The sequence below is a fragment of the Motacilla alba genome, chromosome Z (assembly GCF_015832195.1).
Source record: "Motacilla alba alba isolate MOTALB_02 chromosome Z, Motacilla_alba_V1.0_pri, whole genome shotgun sequence".
Taxonomy (NCBI): Eukaryota; Metazoa; Chordata; class Aves; order Passeriformes; family Motacillidae; genus Motacilla; species Motacilla alba.
In genome coordinates, this window is record NC_052046.1 from 204,346 (window position 1) to 227,866 (window position 23,521).

At 46.5% G+C, this 23,521-nt stretch overlaps 1 protein-coding gene across 16 annotated transcripts in view; it reads right to left on the reverse strand.

Moving 5' to 3' along the window:
* Positions 1-609: 609 nt before the first annotated feature.
* The window catches only part of NEDD4L (NEDD4 like E3 ubiquitin protein ligase), a 90,785-nt gene continuing 67,873 nt past the window's right edge, over positions 610-23,521 (reverse strand). For 8 of the 16 annotated variants that reach the window (XM_038123625.1, XM_038123630.1, XM_038123631.1 and 5 more), the window contains 21 exons: positions 22,739-22,813; positions 21,255-21,314; positions 18,453-18,584; positions 17,866-17,985; positions 16,713-16,910; positions 16,233-16,310; positions 14,822-14,876; positions 14,676-14,732; positions 10,874-10,932; positions 9,686-9,751; positions 8,993-9,222; positions 8,220-8,341; positions 7,362-7,432; positions 7,163-7,258; positions 6,029-6,102; positions 4,966-5,026; positions 4,608-4,667; positions 4,041-4,148; positions 3,628-3,724; positions 3,277-3,349; positions 610-2,304 (listed from right to left, as the gene is read on the reverse strand). In XM_038123625.1, the coding sequence (XP_037979553.1) occupies positions 2,202-2,304; positions 3,277-3,349; positions 3,628-3,724; positions 4,041-4,148; positions 4,608-4,667; positions 4,966-5,026; positions 6,029-6,102; positions 7,163-7,258; positions 7,362-7,432; positions 8,220-8,341; positions 8,993-9,222; positions 9,686-9,751; positions 10,874-10,932; positions 14,676-14,732; positions 14,822-14,876; positions 16,233-16,310; positions 16,713-16,910; positions 17,866-17,985; positions 18,453-18,584; positions 21,255-21,314; positions 22,739-22,813 (1,995 nt within the window). In that variant the 3' untranslated portion in view covers positions 610-2,201. The remainder of the gene's footprint in view (positions 2,305-3,276; positions 3,350-3,627; positions 3,725-4,040; positions 4,149-4,607; positions 4,668-4,965; positions 5,027-6,028; positions 6,103-7,162; positions 7,259-7,361; positions 7,433-8,219; positions 8,342-8,992; positions 9,223-9,685; positions 9,752-10,873; positions 10,933-14,675; positions 14,733-14,821; positions 14,877-16,232; positions 16,311-16,712; positions 16,911-17,865; positions 17,986-18,452; positions 18,585-21,254; positions 21,315-22,738; positions 22,814-23,521) is intronic. The other 8 variants (XM_038123618.1, XM_038123616.1, XM_038123626.1 and 5 more) reach the window with 4 other exon arrangements.

Below are 23,521 nucleotides of genomic sequence, written 5' to 3' on the forward strand. Positions count from 1 at the left end.
TAGAGTGACGGGGGAGAAGGAGGAGGAATACGGGAAGAAGAAAGGAGTGGTAGAGGGGGAGAGGAACAGTGGTTTTCAGGGGACCGAGGAAAGGGGGTAAATGGGGAGGGAAAAGGGGAATATGGGGAGAAGGAAGGAGGGCTAGGTGCGGGGGGAGGCGGGGAGATTTTGGGGGGCACAGGGGAGTGGCAGAAAGAAGAACACGGGGTGAAGAAACGAGCGGGAGAGGTGGGGAAGCCGAAGCCCCCACGACTCACCTGGGGCGCCGGGACAAGGAGCGCCTCCCTCACCGCGCTCGTAGTGAGCAAATTACGGACGGGCGCTTTCCGGGGACGGGATCGCCTCGGTCCCGGCCCGCGCACCTGTGTCGGGCCCGCTCCTGAAGCCACCTGGCCCCGCCCCCGGTGTCGCCCGGGCCCTGACTCCTGGGACTCTCCGGGGTCCCGCGTTAGAATCAGCTGTGCTCAACGTACAGGTCAATGGGAATACCTGAGCTTATCTCTTCTATACCCAGAGCCAAGCAGTCAGTCCAGCATTCCTGTCTACTCTGATGTCAGACACTGTCCTGCGTTCCAACTCGCTCCTCAGATGGAAAAGGTCAGGCAGGAATGTCAGGAAGCATATTTAATAGAGAAGGAATCTTGAACTGCATTCAAGTACTGCCCTAAGCTTCCTCAGGACTGGGACCATAACTGCTGAATGCTATTGGCAGTGAGGCTTCTTCCCAGGTGGGTGCTCCTGTATCCCAGGCTCCGCAGCGTGGCTCCGCAGGCTGGACACGCAGGTAAGGCTAGGGCTCAAAAACTGTTGGCGCTGAGGTGGAAGTTTGTTTTGGCAAGTGGTGTCATCTTGCTTGGGTGCTGGGGAGCAGGCTGGGGCAGAGCTGCAGGTCAGTGGAACCAGCCCTGCTCCAGCAGTGCTGTCACCATGTCACTGCACTGGGGCAAGCACAAATCTGTCACCTTTAATCTGCCAGAAAACAGATGCAACTCAGACATTATAGATTAGGCATGCAACATGTCATAGGTTACAAAATGGATTAGATAATAGTGTATATTAAATAAATCTTTGTAAGTAAAAAAGAAATCACAGAAACAATTACTGAGGAACATGTCTGCAGGCTCCGGTCTTGAGCTGGTGGGGTTTTTTCTTACACAGCAGCAGCCAAATTGACCATAGAAGGACATGTGTAGTGGGAAGGAGTAAAATCCCATCAACTATATGCTCAAACCAGGTCTGCCTTCCCAGCGGTACAGAAAGTGCCTTCAGAGTCGGTGCTGTTAGAAATGAACAACCCCAGTGTTAATTAGGTTCATTAGCAAGTGCACACAAACAGGAGCCAGAACAGAGCTGTGTTCCAGAGTGCCAGATTTCAATTGGAATGCCTCCATTGCAAACAGGAATGCGGAAAGGATGGAAAACGAATCACTGTACAGAGGGAATGGCAGGGTTTAGCATGTTCTCCTAGAGGCTAAACGCCAGCCCCAGCCCAGATGCTTTGTAGCACATGTACAGCTTGGCAGTAACGAGGCAGTTTCAGTAGAACAGAGATCTGGACATGCTGTGTCAGGGCTCTGCTGTGCCTTGACACTCTTCTAGAACTTATACAAAAATGCAACATCCAGCCCATACTTCTGGATACAGAACAACAGTGATGTGCTTAATGAAGAGAGTTGCTTTTGAGAGACAGCCCATGGAGAGAAAGCTTCCAACAGAGCTTTCTCCTGCTCTCCTGGTTTAGGAACACAAGGCTCAATGTGCTTTGAAAAAAAAGGTCTGGTATAAAATTAAGAAAAATGCTCATTTTTCCAAGTATATGATATTTAATTGTAATGAAATAAAATCTGAAAATGTTTAAATCAATTAAGAAGTAAACATGAGTTGTAATACTATACCTGTAAAATGATTAATTCCGTTCATTGCCATTAGAAATTGTGTAAAATATTTATTAAGGGCTTTGCCTACAGAGGCACAACATAAATAGAGTAAGTCCTGCTGAAATGTGATCAGTTCGCAAGTGGTGCGGGAACATCAGCAGGGCCACCCCTGGTGACAGTCCCAGCCTCGGGGCTCGGCCCCGCCCTGCCGGGGCTCGCTCCAGAGCCCGGCCGGGCAGCTGCTGTGCCACAAGCCCTCGGAGGCCCTCGGGCAGGTGCCCAAGCCAGCAGAACGTGCTTGGAGAGGGAACGGGTGCTGCAAAGTTAATCCACCCCTTCAAACCCTTGGGCGTTCTCCACGGCCATGAGGAGCTTCTCCCGCAGGTCCTCGAAAGATTCATACAGAGGTAAGTCCAGGCGGTTAAAGCTGGAAGGGACAAGGAAAGAGTCACTCAAACAATCCACAGAAAAACAGAGTTTTAGAGAACTAGAAAAGATGAAATAATTGGGGGTCTTGATTAAGAATGCAGCTTGTGGTCCACAGTGTTCCCTGCATGCCTCACACCTGCCCAGGGTGAGTTCTCCAGTAACTGTGTGCTGCCTTCCTTTGGAAAGCTGGAAGCAGGAATTTGGTAAGAATCACTTCGGAGAGGAAAAAAGCCAACAGAAAGCCCTTCACTGTATTTAGATGATGGAAAATGATCTTTGTCAAAGGACTGATTTCTTAAAGCTCAGCAAAGACATTCTGGATTTAGAGGACAGATCCTTTGCTCTCTGGAGGGAGAAAAGATTAAACATCCGAGAGAAAATCCTCCAAAGGTAAAAGCTAGCAGAGAACTGGAACCCAAAGAGGATGGGCTGATTTTGGAGCGTGTTTGGGGTAGTATTGTTGTTTGTGTTTGGTAGGTTTTGTGCTTTTGTTTTCAGTTTGTTTGTTTTTTTTAATTAAAGCTCATTATTTTATAGAATTATTAGCTTCACAGAAAGATCCCCCAGTCTGTACTGATAGTCTATAAAATAGTTTTCCAATTCAGCACCATTTTTCTTTAAAAAGCCACATTCCTGAAATGTAACAGAGCAAGACAAATTTGTACTGGATGCTTTCAATGTTTGAAAAATCTATAAACCAGGGTTAAATTATCTTATAATCTTACATTTGTTTTGAATTCTCCAATGATTTATGGGCTTTTTATGGCTGTTTGGTGATGTCTGACTTGCTGTAGTTCATTACATCCACTTACTAGGATGTGGGAAATAAAAGAATAGCTTTCAGTTTCTCAGTTTGTGAAGGCACTGGGGACCCACAGGAACAAATGGTGTTTGATGCAGAGCTGAGCATGGTCAGCAGCATGGTTCTTCTGGCAGGAGCAGCTCTGGAATTTATGCCTTGGTGACTTACCAGGTGTGAGCCCGGGGCAGCTTATCAGGACTTCCCCACTGCTCTATTGTAAACAGCTGAGGACCATTTGAACCTGGGTGAAAACGAAAACCACATGAAACAGGAACTGCTGGACTCTACAGAGACTGCCTCAACAGTATTTTTAACGTGAAATGTTGGCATCAGCTGTGGGCTGGATTCTTCACCTGTAACAGGTACATGAGAGCAACATGCATGTGGTTCTTTCTTTCCAAGCCCAGTGAGCTGGTTTCAGAGCTTGCACAATGCCATGGAGGCCAGCTCTGAGGTCAGCATTCACAGCCGAGTGCTCGTGCGGGCCAGGGGCTGGCTGGATTGCCGCGAGCAGCTCACCATAAAGTTCAGCAAATCCGTTCATAGGCACTCGTGACGTCCCGGTCACAAACTGCAGCAGCCGGATCCGTTTCTCAGCATCCATCAGCAGAACAGCCTGTTGGCAAATGGACACCATCAGCCTCAGCCCCTGGCCTGGCCTGGCCGGGCCCTAAGAGCAGCCCAAAGCCAGCACAAATTGCCTTTCGTATGAGCCAACCCTCAGGACACAATGGATTGTCCGCGCTCCAGGTCCCATCTGTGAGCTGCCCCAGCCAGAGCTACACCTGCCCTCACCTGGGTGAGCTGGGAGCAGGTCCTGCCCCCCAGCACAGCACCCCCCCATTCTCAGCAGTTTTCTTGAAGAGAAATGATTGCAAAAAAGGGCAGTAACTTTCACTTACAGGACCAGTCAGCGGTGGTGCCAGTCTTACCTTCCAGAACCACTGGATAACGGGATGATTTGGGCAGTAACCGTTTTTGTAGATGGTGTGTTGTCTCCAGTCATTGACATCGACATCACCAAGGCCACACATCAGCAACTGCAGGGAAACAGAACGGTGGGATGTGAGAGAGTGTGTGTTTCCCTGCACTCACGGGTGACAAGGTGTCACTGCCCCTCAGGGCTCTGACCTCAGTCATTTATGCACACACAGGGGAGAGCCGGAGCTTCTTCCCAGAGTGTTCCACTCACTGGACAATGCCTGCCCACTGCCACAACGTGACAGCAACTCCCACGTGTTTGGCTCAAATGTGACTGGCAGAGGCATGATGGCACCCATCTGCTAAGCTACTTCCAGGCTTTCGGAGGCACACCCTCAACCCCCTCCCTGAGTGCAGTTCTTTGCATGTCATGAATAGATTCATTAATTAGGAAGAAACATCTGATTTCTAACTCCAGCTCTGAGCAAGGCAGCTGTGTCTGCACGTTCCCTCAGGGAGAGGGATGGATGACTGAAGAGCCCAGAACATGGTCAGCTTGGGGCACCAAAGGGACTCACCTCCAGTTCATTTTCATCAAAAATTTTAATCAGATCAATAGGAAGCAGTTCTGTGAATCCCTAAAAAGAAAAAGAGCAAAGTTAAAACTCTCAGCCCACATAAATCCTAATTAAAAACATCAATGACCAAATTACTTCAAGCTCAAATAATTAAACTTGAAAGAGAATGACCTTATTCTCATAAGGGAAAGATCATATATTCTTACACCAAATAAAACTGAAAAATCATAAACGTAAGTATTCTGTTTTCATTCCCTGACAAGCTCCCTGCTCCCTTTACACAGACACCAGTGGGTAAGAAATCTATGTTAGAAAAAAATCCCTACTTTTGTGAAAGAAAGGAGCTGAAGAGCCTCACCTCCAGAAAGGCATTCATTTGTTTCTGCACTCTGTTGACAAACCGCCACTGGATGACCAGGCTGCAGAAAGAAACAAAACCCCATCAGAAAAACAAACTCATTAGCAGGTCTCAGCCAAGCGTTCAGAGTTTCAGCAACCCCAAGTGCCTTCAGTTTGTCACAGACAACTTCAGCAACTGGAGGTAACTAAGCAGCTTTCACTAGTTGTTCCAATTTATTGGCTGGTGACTGATGGGATTTTGAAGAAACAAACCAACAACCCCAGTGACTATGACCAAATCACAGCGGGAATATTTTCGCTCCTGTAGGTACCTATGCGAGCAGACATTCTATTCTTCCAGAGCACTGACTAATTAAAAATTCCCAGCAAAGTCTGCAAGCTCTGAGGACAGCTGTCAGGACAGCATCTCACCTACAAATAAAGCAATAAGCTGCAGCATCAAAGGTACCAGTTTCAGTACCAGTCACCCACAGCACAAACACCTCACAGGTGCAGGCATAAAAAATCAGTTCCAGGGATGGAATTGGTCCAGGTCCAGGCACTGGAAATGAAATCCCAATTTGCATAAATGTATCGATTTTAATGTCTTTCACCTTGGAAAAGGCCCTGATTTAAAATGCCAGCATGTACAAGTGAATTTAGCATTTTACATCCTGGTAGGTGAAAGAACTGAGAAAGCTGAAACTAAAACCTAGTTTCAGATTTGGCCAATTTTTGGTAGGAATGCTGGCACTGGAATCCTGGCTGTGGTCTGTGACTGGAAGAGGAGGACAATGGGATGAGGGTCAGGCTGGAGAGCCCCTTCTGGCTCATTTGAACCTGAGCCAGATGTTGGAGATGCACATTCCCATGGGGGGGAGTTTCAGGAGAACAAAGTGTGCAATTTAATTTACTCTTTGTTCTCATGTCTGACTGGGTATAACCAATGATAACTGTAAGATTTTTTTTCCAGGGATCCCTGATGCTCTTGTGCAGTACAAACGACAGGAACTGCAGCAGGGTCCAACTGCAAACGCAGCTGCTCTTTCTTACCCCCGGGCATATTCCACAATGATACTTACTCAATGTATTCCCGCTTGTTTTCATTGGTTACCATGATTTCGGACCCGTTGGGCTTCAGGTCCACTTGATATGTCTATATTTCAGAAGACCAAAAAACCTGCTGTTATTTGAGGACATCTGGGACTTTCTCCCAGAACCCACTCTTCCTGAGCAGCATTTTACAAGCATTATCAGGAAATCATTAGTAAATTGATTTACACTTTTGAACAAACCTGCGCTGACAGAAAACTGGCAGAGAGAAGCTGGCTATTTACTAATAATTTTATTATAATTATTATTTATAATAATAAAATGATATATTTTATACAAATATAACTACTAAGTACGTACTTTACATATACAAAATTATAATAGTTTTTATAATAAAAGAAGCTAAATCACATCTTGAAACTGCCAAAGCCAACCAGTATATTACAAAACCTCTCTATTCTGTGGCTTCAATACTCTCCCTAGCTCTCCATGTAATCCTTATCCTTATGTTGCTTCAGGAAAAAGGCAGTGCGCACTGGCAAGTGGATCAGAATGTTTTTGACAGGACACTGAGTGCATAGTTTGAATTGTTGAAGTAAGTTTTTATAAAAGGCCCTATAGTCCCCAGGTCCAGTTGTACCTGGAGCCAGGATCTAGGTCTCAGAAGTAAACAAAGGGAAGACACTAAAAAAGGTCATAAAAGCCTCTAAGCAAATGAATTTGATTTAACGTCTACAACATTTTCATTTGTAATGGCAAAAGTTACCCGTTGACCGTGACCCTTTTAAACCTGGCAGCCACCCCCGTCGTACCAGCAGCTGCTGTGACAGGCACGACAGAGAGGACCTCCCTGGCGTCATTCTGCCATCTCCTCTGAGAACACCTTCGACCTCAGAAACCCAAGCAGTCCCTGCGCTTGCACCATGTCCCAGCTGGACTGTGGGACACCTTTATTCCTCCTCATTGCAAGTATTCCACTCAGCTGCGTGTCCGGCTTGTCCCAGAGATGTCGCGGCTCCCTGACAGGAATGTGGCACCCCCAGTCCCAGCTGGGAACACAGTGAGGCGAAGGCTGACCAGTGCATTCACCCACGAGACTCCTCTCAGTCCTGAGGCACTTGCTGGCAATAACCAGTTCTAAGATGTAAATAACCCTTACGTACCTGTCCAAAGTTTTCCTCGTCTATGCAAAACATGAGATCCAGCTCTGTAGGGTCGTTTTCCAGGATCCACTTCAGAGAGTTGTAGTATTCGCTATCCTAGGGCAGATCACAATTAAGCAGTTTGAATATGGGCAATTAGTGCAGAGTTGTAGAAACCCACGGGGCTGTGAGCCCTGGCACGGGTTAAATGGGGTCTTACCACTGATTCCATGTCCTTCAGCGTTATGGGCTTCCCCAGCATCATCTTGTAGAAAGGTCTGATGAAGAAGCCTGCGAGAGAGAGGAGAGCGTTACGTGCCCTGCTCTGCACCTGCACATTCCATAAAGGTACACTCCATAGAGGACTGCTTGAGGGCACCACCCCTGGCATTTCCTGTTACCTCCTGACTGTAACAGCAACTGCAACAGCATCATAGCAGCTCAGGTTTATTGAGACACAGAAAGTCCCAATTTTTCAGTTTCTACAATTATCCACTAACTACCATACTCCACTGACCACCCCAACATTAATGACAGAGAGAGCTGGGGAACTGAGCTTAGGGCACACTATCCCATTTAAAATCACTGCTCCTCTCCCCAAGGAGTTGCCTGAAAACCAGGCTGCTGAGCTTCCTCTGCTCAGGATTCCTGTTTCCTCTTCTGCACCAGGGCTCGGGAAAATCTGATCAGTAATGTCTGCCTGGTGTGAGATTTCAAAATGCAGCAGAAATTGTAATCAAATCTTTCAGCAATAACTTTACATATCAAAATATGCTGCAGTTGACCCCCCTAGTTTGGCTGCAGGTTTGCATGGAAACGACTGATACAAATTCCACGCTTCTCCTAGAGGGACAGTGCTCATGCCGGCTCTAGAGTTTGACCTTGAGTGGAGAAAGGAGCAAACTTTGTATGAAACCCACTTGTTGAGTAAGCCCCTGTAATTTTGTGTAATGGTGTGAATCACCATTTAAGTCTCAACAGTGCCAGTCCCAGACTGCCCCCAGACCCCAGGGCTCTCAAGCAGGTGCATTTCCTTCCCCAAGGCCCAGGGCAGCAGCAGAGCAGGAGCAGGACTCACCATCCAGCAGCTTCCCGTGGTACACGGCCAGGCCGGCCACCCGGCCAATGAACGTGAAGTATGACAGATGATCTTCGTTACAAAGACCTGAATTAGGATTAATCTGAAGTGTATAGTTGTCCCTTTTTTGGGGAAAGAAAAAAAACAGCTAAAGAACCAAGTCTTTAAATAAGCACGTACTCAGATATGTTAATAAATAATGTGTGCTTAGGGTCATGTCCCTTCAACAGCGCCGTGGGGCTGTGTCCAAGTCCTTTCCAGTCTGTCCCACCACGGAGCCACTGAGGGCTGAAGGGCTGACCCAGCAGCCAACCAAACCCACTGTGAGCCAGAGACGCCCTCTCCCCTTGCACTAACGGACTGCTCCAAGATTTTAAAGCTGGGCAGCCCCCATTTTACAGTTCTGGGAGGCCACTGCCGGGGAACTCTGCTGTGTGAACGAGCAGTTGTGTCCCGAGCTTGCTCGACAGCAGCGCTGGAGCTCTGGGCAGCAGAGGAAAGGGGCTTTCCTGGGATATTGGTCCCTTCACCCTTACTGGCCTCAAAAACTGCAGTTTTGCTGCCCTGGACATCGTCTGAGCAATGGAAATGTTTTCTGGGTTCTCAAGGAGAATTCCAGAGGCTCTCTGAAGGGCAGCAGGGAATAGGGCAGTGGGGCTGCCCAGGGCACCCCGGGAAGGAGGAGCAATTTCTGCCCAGAGCAACTTTGCCTCTTATGCAAAATGTAATATATATATATCCCTTGAGAATACAAATATTTAATGGACACTTACGTTGCTGAGTATTCAAAGAGACCATAGTAAGGGTTAAACATCTCCTTGGACAAGAGAAAAAACCATTCTCTGGCCACACCTCCATAGTCAAGTCCTTTTTCTGACTCAAATTCAATCCAGAGCCTGGCTTTTAGTACATCAGGTCTCTTCACAGACATGATTCTTCTGTAGGACTCCTCAAAAATGTTGTTTCTGTGTAATTTCATCTCAAATCTGTTGGGTATGTCAGCCTATGTGAAAGAAGATTGGATTACCCTAGTTAGTCTCAAGAAATAAGTCTTTGGGCAAATTACTGGTTGACAACATCTCAGTGACAGCTCAGAAACCAGGTGTTCCAGTACCCCATGTTTTTATTTCCCAGTGCTCTCCCAGTCCACAGGCTGAGAGTGTGGGGGAAACTGGGCTAGTTCCAGAGCAGTGCTGCAGACTTCTATAGTAAATATTTGATGAAAATGACAAGAAAAGTATCAAACAAGCAAAACAAAAAAGAAGATTGACTGTGCTCTATTTTAAGGGCATTTGCATTTATCTAGAAAAATATGAGTCTTAAAGACTTAGAAAAGCTTTTTGTTGAGAAACCCATCAAATTCAAACTTTGCTTCGTGTTTTTGGTTGCTACTTGAACCCCTGATGAGCAGCACAATGCAGTAACCTGGCAGGTGTGTCCTGCAGCCCCGAGCTGGTTCTACTCACAGGTTTCTTTAACTTCTTGCGGAAGTAGTCGTACTTCTGCTTGAACTCCCTGGAGTACGGCACCGCCTGTGGGGAGCAGTGGAGGAGGCGTCATTCCTGCTACTCAGCAGTTTGTGCCCCACAGCACTCTGAAGGGATGTGCAACCCACACATTGTGCTATGGGCTCCCCTCAACCCACCCACGAGGCGCAGCAGCCAGGAGAGATTTAAAAATCCCACAAAATGACATCACTTTACTCTGCCATTAAACAATCTTTCTATGTGTTTCCTTTATTTCAACACTACCTGAAATGCAATTTAAGTAATTCTGTTTGTCATGGCACCAGAAGTATTACTGAAAGCATTCAGATGAATCCTTAGTGCCTCTGTGAAATTGATTAGCTCCTGCTTTCCCTTAAAGCCAACAAACAAACCACTGTCAGTCGCTCAAGAAGACCATGATAAGTTCATTTCCTTCACACAAACTTTCTCAAGTAGTCTCTCTCATTTGTGCTCAGCATTTCTGGGGAGAGGCCTATTAGCAGTTTGCACAGTGCTGTGTGTGAGGATCTCCAGTTTTAAATGCCTGATAAATGAGTCAATCCTTCCAAAAGCAACTATGGTCAAAAACTGACTACTATTGATGATATTACTAAGCAATTGGAATTTAACCATGCAGCAGGCTCATCTGCTGTGTCCTGAAACTCTTAAAGGTCCCAAGGACTTATGCAGAATTAAAAAGGTACTCTTGGCACCAGGAAACATCTTTGGATTGAAGTCTGATCACTCAGATTACCATAAAATGGCATAAACTGGCATAACCCAGCAGAAAAAGTCAAATAATCACTCTTTGATATTTTTAGAATTTGACACTGGAGTAAAATGCTGTATTTGTTTTTTTCTGAGGCTGATATTCTGAAACCTCTGTTTATCTACATCAATAGAATGGTGCGCCACCTCAGTAAAACCCTACTGTCAGTGACAACCCAGGTAATGGGTAAACAGGAGCACTTCTCCACAACCCTCCCCAAACCCTGAACAATCCGGGAGACTGCCCAGAACTTGGGGTGACATTCCCAGCTTTTTCTGACTCCGGATGTGGCAGAGCTCCTGCCTCCCACCCCCGATCTGGGGAGCAGGCAGGACCTGCTGCTGTTCCAGCTGTGCCGAGGCAGGGCACTTCATGGAAGATCCCACAGCAGTACTTACTGGGCCCGTGATGGCTGGGTTCTGCAGCCTGGGGTCTTCCCACTGGGTAATTTTATTATCTGCAAATAACAAAAGAAATGGTCCCATGGATTCTCTGGTACTGCACTGTGAATTTCTGTCGGTTTTTTCTCCCTAGCACTGCTCAGGTCTGCCAGGGTTAGCAAAGGCTTGTGTCTCCCCACCCTCCCCAGCTACAACACACTGTTTAGTTGAAAACATTCACTCAAAAGCACAGAACTGCCCCAGAACCCAGGGAACTTGCACTGCTTTGATGGCAACATCTGCAGGAGTGAGTGAACATGTTCATTTGAACATGGGCTGGGATTGGAGATACACAGCCCAACAGGTAAAGGAACCCAGAACTTCTGGCAACGACACCCTAGGTTACTGTTTGGAAATTCTGCATAGGCAGCTGAAGTATGATACTTCTAGATTGGGAGGGAATAACATTTTTCCTAGACTCTGATTTAATGAGAAGGAAAAGGGAGGCAGAACTGTCCTGTTTTGGTGCAAGAAAATCACCCAGTTATGACCAGTGGAGATGCTGGCAGTGGCACAACACAGCCCAGTTCTTTCCATTTACAGCTTTGAAGAGCACCAGGAGTATGACAGGAAAGGTTCTACAGGACCATGGTGGGACTCCCCTTCCCTGCCTCCAGACAGCTGCTCCTCCCAAGATTCTGAACACGACAGAGTCACAACAAAACAATGGTGTTGCAACAATAAGACAATGTTCCAAACCCCACCCCAGGTGCCACCTGCAATGGCGAGGTGTTGGTCACCCTTGGCCTGCCATCCCTCTGTTTGTTATGGACACTGCTCTGCGTTAGGAACTGGGTATCAGGAATCAAGATTGCATTTTCCACGTCTCTAGAACTGGAAAAGCCCTGTAAGTTTGCATCCCAAGCTGGTTTAAGAGGGACTGGGATCTGAAAGGTGTCATTTGGCAAATGTTAACTGGAGAAAATTCTAAATGATTGCAAGCACATTTCAAGACATTTGATCTATTAGATAATTTAATAGTAAAACACTATTTTATTTCCCTTCACACATTAAAGCTATTTATCACTTATGGGAATGTTTATCACTGGAGGGCTGCCAGCCTGAGCTCCAGAGACCCCAGAGATGCATGGAGCAGAGCTGCTGCCAAGGTGCACACCCAGCCCAACCCTTTCCATTTCCAACTCCTACACTGGAATTCCCTTCTACAAAGTTCTCTGGTCACCTTCTTGACGCCAGGAGCCACAAACCACAGTGCCAGTTTTCTGTGGAATCAGAGGTAAGCCAAGTGGAAATGACTGACGGTGTGTCAGCTCCTTGCTCTCTGCACCTCAGGGTGTGCGATGACACCAACGAATCTCAGTCTTTCTTTTCAGAGTCGTACAGGGACTCCATTTTAAAAATGGTGCTCCAGGGCCACAAGGGTCTGCAATGAACCACTTCACCCGGAACTGTAGCTCAGGATTCTCTGTCCTATCCCAAGTGAGCATGGATAACAAACTCATTCTTTTTGAAGAACATTTTCGAAAGTCTCAACATTTTCAAAAATTTCAAAAATTTGAGTCTTCCCACCAATACAATTCTCTGTCATAAACCAGGCTCTCAGGCCTTTGAGGAGTCCCTCTTCTCCCTGCCTTTCCAATGGAGCCACTATTTCCCTGAAGTCTGGGACCCCCTGCCAGATACAGAACTCTCACAGCCAGACATTCCCAGTGCTGATGGCATCAGAAGGGTTACTCCAGGTTGGATTTAGGCACTCCTGTCAATACATCACAGGGTGAGATAGCTCATGACCAGGTGATGGTATTTTTCATCCCCTTTTCAACCCAAATTCTGCTAATGACTCCCATTCTGAGTAACACTTGGCAATTCTCCTTCCACAGCCTCTTCCCGCACACTGCAGTGGCCATTTGCCAGACTCACTCTGACTTCCCATCCCATTCCCGTGAGTCCCTCTCCCCTCTCCTGCCCTGCTGCCTCCTGCTGAACTAAGGAGTGCTTCCCCCTCATTCCTTGTGTAAATCACTGATGCATATTGTGAATACCACCATGTGCAGGTGGATGTGGACAGACTTTGAGGGGAGCTCATTCAATGGATCCATCCTCCCTGTCTGTGAATCACTGGTTCAGAAAATGGTTGCAGAATGGTTGTTTTCCCTTCTGATCCCTTCCAACAGGTAGCTGGCACGTGCCTGGCGGGCTCCCAGGAATGGCAGCGGCGTGCAGGGAACACCAGTGTGTCCAAGGAAGGTAAGGGCCCAGAGAGCCAGGGAGAGGGGCTCACTGCCACGCCCAGCCTCTGGTCCCAGTGACACCGGTGTGCTGCACCCGTACTCGGTGCTCCTGCTCCCTGTGTACAGCAGAGGGGCTGTGCTGGCTGCAGGGGACTTCAGCACTTTCCTCCAGGCATGAGAAAAACATTTCAAAAATAGGACAAACAGTGCTGGAGAACTATGCAGCAGAGGTACAAAACGTAGCAGGGAAGCAGGACGTGAGCAGCAGCTGACTCTGTCAGACTTGTCCTGCTGGTTTTGTGTCCTGGCAGTGGCACAGCCCCTGGCCCTCCAGGCCCCCCAGCCCAGCCACCACAGCAGTGCTCAGGCACCAGGCTGTGACCAAAGGGACATCTGCTGGAAACAGGCAGCATTACCAAAAGCTTCCCTAAACTTTTGTGAAAAATGCTATATAAGAAGCTAAGTCCACTCAGAACAAAAAGAGACTAGAGGGAGAATTCAGATGCACGTAAATTTTGCTTTCTAACAAATCCTTTGAGGAATTCTAATTAATGTATGACTGTAACATTCCATTTTAGGGACTAACACATGCTCAAATAACTTTAGGAGACTGAAAATTGAAGAGTTTTAAGAGAGATTGGGAGGCTCAGCAGTTACACAGGTGTTTTAAATGGTGTTTAAACAGCTTTATCCTGTGACTCCTTAGTGGCAGCAGTTTAGAATAATTTGCCATAGCTGTATTTCCAGAACTCTGTCGGGAAAAACAATTACAGAAGGGATAAAGGATAATAACTCTGTACTGAAGTTCAGAAGAGGTTCATCGGGTGCTTAACAAGTGTATTATTTCTGATGTTTTGTTAAAAGCATTTATACCATTTCAAAATTGGTATTAATTTAAAGGCAGTCGTTTAATAATGACTTAATATTGTCATCTCTGTGGATGAGCGTGGGAGTCAGCGATACTGAGGGACAAACCTAGCTCTGTCAAACATGGGTAAGTTCAGGTTTTAACTCTCTGCACGCTCCTCTGATGGTTACGAGAGTTAGCAATGGCTGTGAAGAAATGTCTTATTATAAGAAGACCCAGCCCAGCCTTTGTGGGCTGCTTTGTTTCCAAACACCAACAAAACTCACACAGCAGTTCTGAGATGCTCTAGGAAGACAAATCTACAATGAAACATCACTTACACTAAAACTCCACTAACAGAACTGGAGAATATTAATGGGCTGGTGCAGTTTCACATGCTCTAAATAGGAAATAAGATCAGAATCAGCACTGCCACAGACCTGAAAGCAAAGGAAAGTACTTCTCAGTGCTAATTGCTCCACTGCCTATACGTGGAGCTGTGGCTACAGGATCTCTTCTCATCTTATTTTCTATTCCTAATTTATATTTTAATTTATTAAGTGCAAATAAGCCATGGGATCATCAACAACAACAACAACAAATCCAAAATATCAACAAGAACAAAATAAACCACAGAGAGGAAATGTTAATGCTTCACAAATCAGAGAGGGACAAAGCTTGATGAGCCAATTAAAGCAAGCTTCCAGTGAATGTACAGTACCGTAGGAGGGCACTAAGTCTCTGGTATCAATGTCTCCACATATCAACACCTGGCTTCCTAAATGAAGAGTAAAATCACAAAGCTTTCACTTCAATACTTAGTACCTCCCTTTGTCTATTTGCTCTAATACCTGAGTGTTTACTTACTATGGTCTATATAAAATGTTCTTCCATCCAGGTGTATTCTTTCCTCCCAGCCAGGCTGGAAATGGGAAATAAAAACAAAGAAAAGAGAGAGTAAGTGAAATTGTATCAGTCTCACACAGCCAGAAGCAGTGCACTGCTCACTGGACTTGTGTCAAAGATGCTGATGAGGTAGGAAACCCCAAGCGACCAGATGCCTAATGGCAAGGCCACAAATCCAAGCAGGCTCAGACCTAGCTCTTATAGAGGTGACTGCATCCTGTGCAGGGAATACTTTTTATAGTGGAAACCTCTTGCCTCAGGATTCCCACCCATTTCCTCTGTGAGCAAACAATCACAGAGAACAGATGGTCCGTCGTGGCTTAGTTTGAAAGTTTCTGCTCCTGCTTCTGAAAGCCATGTGGGTTAGTTACTGTAAATGTGTAACCCAGGCTCCCTGTACAGTGGGACAAGAATGTGCTAACCCAGTCCTCAGTGCTCCCCTTTTCATCCCTTCCCTTTTCTCAGTCCCAGGCGCCTGCAGTGCTAAAGGAGAGCGGATGGCAGGCTGTAGGGACCGGCGACACTGGCCAGCCTGGGCTGCCAGAAAACACAGAGGAGAAATTATTTCCCTTCAATCTTGTTGGAGAAACTCGTGTTAAATTCTGTAGTCATGCCAACCTCGCTCCAAAACCAGGAGGTTTAACTGAGGTGAAATCTGTTACTGACAATCGGTTGCTAGTGACAGGTCAGGCTACCCTGCTTTCACTGCATGCTTCTCCCCTTGCAGTTAAGAGAACAAATTGTAATTGGGCCTTCAGTGCCTCCCAGGGTAACACACGCCCCATGTACCTGGACAACTGCAAGAGCACAGCTGTTTCCTAAAGCCAACGAGCATTCCTGCTGCTGTGACCAGCAATGTGTCAGTTTTCACACATTACTCTCTACCTTTAAGGGCTGGGAGTATTTTGAAAACAAAGCAAAGCTCTACATTTGACATGTCTGTAAATCCCTATTATACCTTGATTACAGGTATGACAAAACTGACATTAAATTGATTATTTGCTCTGCAAAAGATGGAGGTTTCATTGAAAAATCAAAATTTATTCTGATTTCTAAATGCTAGAATATGCTGGTGCACTGGTAGAGCTTGCTTGGCACAATCTGCTCTGTTTTTCCTAAGCAGTGATTATGATTATCTAAAAGCACAGTAAGACACAGCCCAGGTGAGTGTGTGCAAAGCTCAACACTTCAGCAGCACAGAAAAAGGCCATGAGTTAGAGCCTCCTGGGCTGGCTCTGGAGCGCCTGAGCAAGCCCCAGGGCACAGCAGGGCTCCAGAGCCCCCAGGAAGAGCTGCAGCAGCCTGTGCCCAGAACAGAGCAGAGCCCTGGGACAGGAAGTATAGGTTAGAACACAGGCACAGCATCACTTACAGGAAGAGGGCCCAAATCATTGGGGTTCAGAGATGCTTTGGATCTCAAATGCACTGGAAACTTCAGCCGTGGATCCTCCTGGAACACAGGTACACAACTGTAAATCCAACAGATCAAGGCAGATCTACAAAGTCAAGCACAGACTAATCTGGAAACCCTCCTACGTAACAGTTATTCTTTTCAGAGAATAAAACAAAACATGCCTTATTAGGATTTCTACAGTGCAATGAATTTTCCAGTGCGGAGTGAGCTGGGGTGATGTAAGACCTGACTCCATTAAATGTCTGCTATGTCCAGGGATATGCTTCAAAAACCACAGGCCTGTTCTTAGGATGCCTGCACTCCATAAGGGCTTTTACATCCACATGCACATTTTTGGCTCTTAAAAACACAAAGACAAGTGCCATGCTGGAATAGGGGCATGCAGGCAGGAAGGCAGAGACGGGCCTGGCCCCCGGGCCGCGGCTGCAGCGCCCTTACCCAGGTGGTGGTCTTGGTGTTGTGGTCGATGAAGAAGGGGCGGCCGTTCGGGGCGATGCGCATCTCCCAGCCCGGGGGCAGGAAGCTCTGGGCCCCCTTGTGCTGGGGCTTGGGGGAGTTGTAGGGGGATGGCTGTGGGGACTGAGGGTTGGACAGGGTGTCCTTCACCGCCCTGCGCACCGGAGAGTCCTTCATGCCCTGTGGAGAGGAAACAGCACCGCGGCACTCGGGGCTGCAAAACCAACCCAGCCTGGCTTCACAGCAAACAGCTTTTCATTCCAGATGTAATTAACACCAGAATTAAATGCTGGGACTGATTTACTAGAACTTAATTAGCTCTATCTGTGCCTTCTAACATGCCCAGTCTTTTGCTGTAAAGAACATGGTGTTCCCTGCCTTCCTCTGCAACGACAACGTCCGCAGCATTTACACCTGACTGTACCTTCCTCTGCAACGACAATGTCTGCAGCATTTACACCTGACTGTACCTTCCTCTGCAACGACAATGTCCGCAGCATTTACACCTGATTGTACCTTCCTCTGCAACGACTTCTGCAGCATTTACACCTGACTGTACCTTCCTCTGCAACGACAATGTCTGCAGCATTTACACCTGACTGTACCTTCCTCTGCAACGACAATGTCCGCAGCATTTACACCTGATTGTACCTTCCTCTGCAACGACAATGTCTGCAGCATTTACACCTGATTGTACCTTCCTCTGCAACGACAATGTCTGCAGCATTTACACCTGATTGTACCTTCCTCTGCAACGACAATGTCTGCAGCATTTACACCTGACTGTACCTTCCTCTGCACCTGCCCTCGATGTGTCCATATTCCATTTTATCACAGAAAAGACAAAAGCAGTGTTTTGTGCTTCAGGGGCAATTTATCTCACTTACAGGAAAGCCTGGCTCTCTTCAGCACAGCCATGGGTAGCTGATACAAGAGTAAGAACCACAGCGCTGCAAGTCAAACGCGCACAGGCTTTGGCTGCGTAGGGAGCCCCTTCAGCTGCTCTTTATCCCCGTCACAGTGAACATCACGCCACAGCATTTGGAAGTACTCGGAAAGAGATGTAAAGGAAGCGCAGCCCCCGGCAGAAGGACAAGGGGTGAGGAGTGCCGTGTGGGAGCGGCGGGAGGCTCACCTCGAGCGGCGCTGACAGGGTGACGGTGGGCGAGCTCAGGCTGCGGGGCCGCCGGATCTGCGGCTCGCTCAGGTGGTTGCTGCTGCTCGTGCCCGGCCCCACCAGCCCGTCCTCGGCGAGCTGTGCCAGAGCAAAGCCAGGTCACGAATGTCACAAGCACTGCCCACGCGCAGGACATGATAAAACCGATGGCATTGTTATCCTCACTACTGTTCTTAACCAGATTTCCTTACAGGCCATAAAGGGCACTTAATGTAATTCCACTGGAAGGGCCAAGAACCTCTGGTTCTATTAATGGTTCGAGCCGACTTTCACATTTAATCCAAAGAACACATCTGCCTCCTTTTAAGAGCTCTTCTGCATCTCTAGAAATTCCTTCTCTTGCAGCAATCATCTTAACCTGTGCCTTGACATAGTTAAAAGAAGTAACCAAAACCATCCCAAATTATAGCAGCTTTTTATGATTCATCTGCATTGCCATGACAATGATGAGGCTACTTCCTTTAAATTTCAGGTTTCTGGAAGCTGCCCCAGCTGAACGACCCGCAGCCAAGGCAGGTGCTGGCTCGCAGGAGGCAGCAGGGTACCTGCATGATGGGCCGTGTCCACGTGGTGGTGCGGTTGTTGTGGTTCACGTAGTAGGTCCGGCCCTTGGCGTCCTTGCGCTCCTCCCAGCCCGAAGGTAAGCCCGGTGTGGTGTGCACGTAAGCCACAGAAGGCTGCTCAGGCAAGAAATCATTGAATTCTTATTTTATAATAGCTAAAAAACCTTTACATTTTAAACTCTGTTGTTTGTAGAAAAAAAAAAAGCAACTTGTCAACTTACACTCTTCTTAATCACACAACCACAGGGAAAAATCCAGTCTGATTTAATTTAATTCAAGCTCTTTATCGTGTGCCTTTGAATCAAATAATTTTTTTCTCCCAAGAGATCTTTTGGGTCAGTTTGACACAGATTCAGCAAACAGACAAGTTTATATGCCCTCAAACATTCTATTTTGATGCACATAATGACAAAAAGGAACTCTATGTTTTAGTGAGTTTTCCTTAAAAGGCTGAGGTTTCTTCCTTTTATCAGGATGGATAAGTAAGAGTGAAATAACCACGCAGTCAAGATCTCCCAAGCCCTGCTCTCTTCTTTACCCCAGGGTGTCTTCACTCAGTTGCCAGAAACTACTGTGGGTTTAGAAAGTGAATTTTAACCACTTTGCTCTGTCACAAATGCTGCACTCAGGGCTTCTGTGTCCCAGCGACACCAGATAACCCCAAACTGGAGCCTCGACTTCAGCATGACAAACACTTCTGGTAAAAGGTCCACAAGCTCCCTGTTCTAAGAGAAGCATACAGGTAAGGGAAGAGTCACGTCCTGTTGCCCACAGGAACTGTGTCCCTGTGTGTGGCTGATGTTCTTTCGCGTCCTTCCCGTCCCCAGAGTACCCAAGCACGAGTTCATACAGTGAGCTAGGAACTGGACCCAGGTGGGATGAAGGACCTGCCTAATTCAGAGGCTGATGCATACAAGCTCTGGGGTTTTGCCATGAAACAGTGAAGGCCTCTGAAGGCTCCTGCTGAAATCCAAGTCACATTCTCTTCCTCCCCACTATCTGCCTTGCTTCAGCAAGATAATGAACTTAATTCTTGTTCTTGCTTCACCTCTGCCAGGCCTTTCCCAGAGCAAGTGCCACAGGCAGGGAGGTGCTGTGTAAGAGCAGAGCACAGCTGACACAAGGAACTGGAGAACCGCGGGGATAATGAAGAAAGGAAAGGAGAAGAGATACTGGATGGCTCAGGAAGATTACATACAGAACAGAAAACAGAGGGAAACAGATGAGAATCCCGTGCAGACTCTCAGACTCATTTCTTTCTCTCCTGAAGGGCTATTTTTGCAGTGCTGGTTCACAGAGCCGGCAGGCCATGAGGAGAACACCTTGCCCACCCTGTGCCAGTGGCTGTCAGTCCACCAGTCCGGGGTCAGGACGGCCACAGTAAGGGCTGCAGACACTCCACAGTGTCTCAGTTACAACTCAGAGATGGGGAGAAGGACACTGCTTCTGGGCCTGAGCCTGTGGGTTCTGCTCCAAGGAGGGGGTTTGTAGGGATTCTGAAGGCAAAACCAAGGTGACCAGACACTTCTGCTGCTGACAGGTTGTTTACCTGCAAGCATCAGCTGCCCAAAGACCCAAGAGAATGCAGCCTTTGAAGACAAAGGATTTAGACCACGAATCTTGTCTAAATCCCAATTCCTCCAGAGATCTGGGACTCTGGGTGTAAATGCTGAGCAAAGACAAGGGGGGATTAGATACTGCAGCATCGTGAGGTACATAACCTTGGTATGGCTCACTAATGATGAGTCAAAATATTAATATTTTGCTCTAAAAAGTCTAATCAAGACAAGATGCTCTACCAAGGGAGTACCACTGCCATGCAAGTTCACCTAGCACAATTAACTAACTACTAATGAGTCACGCATTTTATTTAGATTTTCCTATTTGCAAGTGTGCTCCTCTGGTTCTAAAATTAAAACCCAGTGAATATAGACAATATAACAGAACAATGCATCAACACCTGAAGTAAGATTTATTTATTTCCCAGATGCAAATAGCAATTTATAGCAAGTATTACTTAAATTTCTTTCTCTGAAACAAATTCTCTAGGAGGGCATAAATTCATAAAAGCTATTTATGATAGTTACTGTAAATTATTTCCATCAAATAACTCACTTCAGACTGGCAGTTAATTAGGTTAAAGGTTCAACACATATAATTAGATTAAAGTTCAATATAGATTAAACCTACTTTCCTTGTATTACACTTTTCAGCAAAGCATATAAAGAATTTTATGTGATGATCAAACTAGTCTTGGACTGCTGAGGAACTGCTGGAAAATGAAACTGGCATTCAGTAAGATCATTAAGAGCTCTGTGCTATATCACTCTACCCCCAAGGCTCTCAAATTAAGACCAACTTTAAGAATTAAAAGTAATTAGTCTAGAGGAGAGCCATGGGAAGACAAGAAGACACAAGATGCAAACACAGCTACATGTACAATAATTTGATGTCTCTAATCACTGCAGCTTCCAGTACCCCTTTTAAAAGAATTAGCTGTTGTAGCTTTCATTTTTTAGGAGCCCATGGCATTTACTTAGTGCACAGCTTTGTCATAATTTGATGTCACATCCATGTCCCTAAACCATGCCAGTATTGGAGTTCAGTTGCAGTGTTTTGAGAAATGCTGAGAAAATTTGGGACAAAAGTATATAAGTTTTCATTCAATAGCTGTATTTCATTCAACACATGGCTGCTTTAAAAAAACAAAAGTTCCTCATTGTACAAGACCTAAATGTCCCCCCATTTTATTTAGAGATAGTGCTTGATAAAGAGTTTTATTACCGTTGGCTCCTCTCCCCCTGTGACTGTTGAAGAACGAGCTCTCCTAGAGGGACCATTCTGCTGTTAAATGATAATTAATGTTACAGATATTCACTGAAGAAGGTCACAGGTTACTGTCACATCTTTAGGAGCAAAGCATCAGACACATTTGCCAAGAGAGAGCAGTTAGATGGGCAATAGCAAATCTGGAAGTCATCAGTCGCTGGTTACCAAGGCAGAATCCCGGAGGAGCGCTGGATTTAGGAAGAACATGTGCTCAGTTGCCAGAAGAGAAATGATCATTAGCTCAGCAAGGATGCCATGTGATTAAGCCCAGGTACAGTGATGTCTAGGCAATGCTCTCAGTGCTGCTGGTTTGACCCCGTGCTCAGAAATGAGTGTTCCTCAAAAGCAGGGGAAGGCCTCTCTGTGCCCAGCCCAGCCCCTGGCTCCAGCAGGTACACACAGCCAGGAAGCAGCACAGCAGCCCTTGTTCCCCCCGCAGCCAGGCACAGAGGCTGCACTGGGACCCACCCCAGAGCCAGGGACATGCTTCAGCTACATTAATAACTGCTACAGCACGGGGGAAATCCAGCCAGGAGAAAACATCTGTGGTTTCTGGAAATGTTCACCCGAGAGCAGCAGAGAGAACAAGCAACACAGACACAGCAACTTTGGTAACGAACAACTTGGTATGCACAGGTTTTCTATTTGCAGATTCACATGGGACACATTTATAACTTCTAAAAAATTAAGAAAAAACTCTTGGAAGAAAAGAATCTTTTGGAAGATTCTCTTGCAATCTGACTAGTTTTATTCAAAAGCACACCTTGCACACTCCTACTTTAAGTGGTCTCTGTACCTACTGCTGAGAGGTGGCAGACAGAACAAACCTGCCACCTCTGCAACCCTTGCACGTGGGCTGTAGGAGAGGCACCACTTTCTGTCAGCTGGAGCACAATGTGCATAGTCCTGATAGGAGAGAGAAGCTTTGTTTACAAAATATCTTTGTATCTTTTCCTGTTTGAACGATCTCCTTAAATAAACCTGCAGAAGTTGCCTCCTTTTTACTACAACCAGGCAAAACACCAATCCTTTGGGATTTTAGACAGATTTATGTACTGCAAGCAAAATGAAGTTATGGGCCACAGACATATGTCTGCTGTCAGTCCTGTGGCTGCTCCCGTTCCAGGTAGAGCTGGCTCTCCTGCCCTCTCCTCCCCCAGCTGGGAACACCCCTTGGAGGAGTTTCTCCACTGAGTGCACATAGGAGTGCAGTAACCTAAATTTCCATGGTAAGTAACTGAGGAGAGGGTGACTTGCTCAGTCTCCAAACATTTTCCTGTCTCAGGAATGTCCTCCTTTTTTAGCTCCCATGAATTTGGCTCGGGACAATCAGATGGCCACCTTGGTCACTGATCCATGCCTGACTAGAGCTGACCCAAGGCAAGCTGGTATTCAGCATGACAGAACGTCCACCCAAAAAGGAAAGAGCTCTGGCTTACCAGGGATAACTGGGACTGCTCAGCGACTGTGTCTGTCACACTGCAGGACCTCAGTCGTGAAGAAGGTTCTCTTTGCTGCAAGGAAAAAAACAGAAAGATGTCTCCACGTTAGGGTGTCCTAAAACATGGTGTTTATTCAGAAAATTTAGTAATTAATACTAACCTCTTTGCAGCAAACAATTACCTACTTCTGTTTTACCACAGAGTGGTATATCCCATTTCTCTACTTCCTATATACTAAAAAAAAAAAGGACCCATCCATTTTGCCAACATGATCAAACTCATGAATTATTAAAAAAAAAAGGCATTAAGAAATATATCCAAAATAAAATACTATGGATGAGAGCTCAAAGTCTTAAAAATTAATTTACTTTGAAATTTGTGGTATTTCTTAAAAAAAAAAAAATCTGTTTCAATCTTCCTCTTTGCTGCTAACTTTTAAACTAGTTGTTTCTTTTCCCATGACACATCCTTCATGATTGTGAACTAGAAACAAACTCCCCCTAAAAAAGCAGGCACACATCACATCTGACACTACAATGTAATTCCTCCCCACCAGTCCAGCTGGGCACTCTGGGGCTGAGCAGTGCTTAGGAAAACACAGCACTGACACATCTGCAGTAAAACCAGCGGGGGGCTATGAAAACTGCAGCTCTCAACACAAGCCCAAGTGCCTCTGCGTGCAGATCCAGGGAGCATCAGCGCTGCCACTGGCTGACCAACCTCCAGGTGACACTCCCACCAGGCAGAGACCAACTGCACTGGCTCTTTGGGAAAAATGCA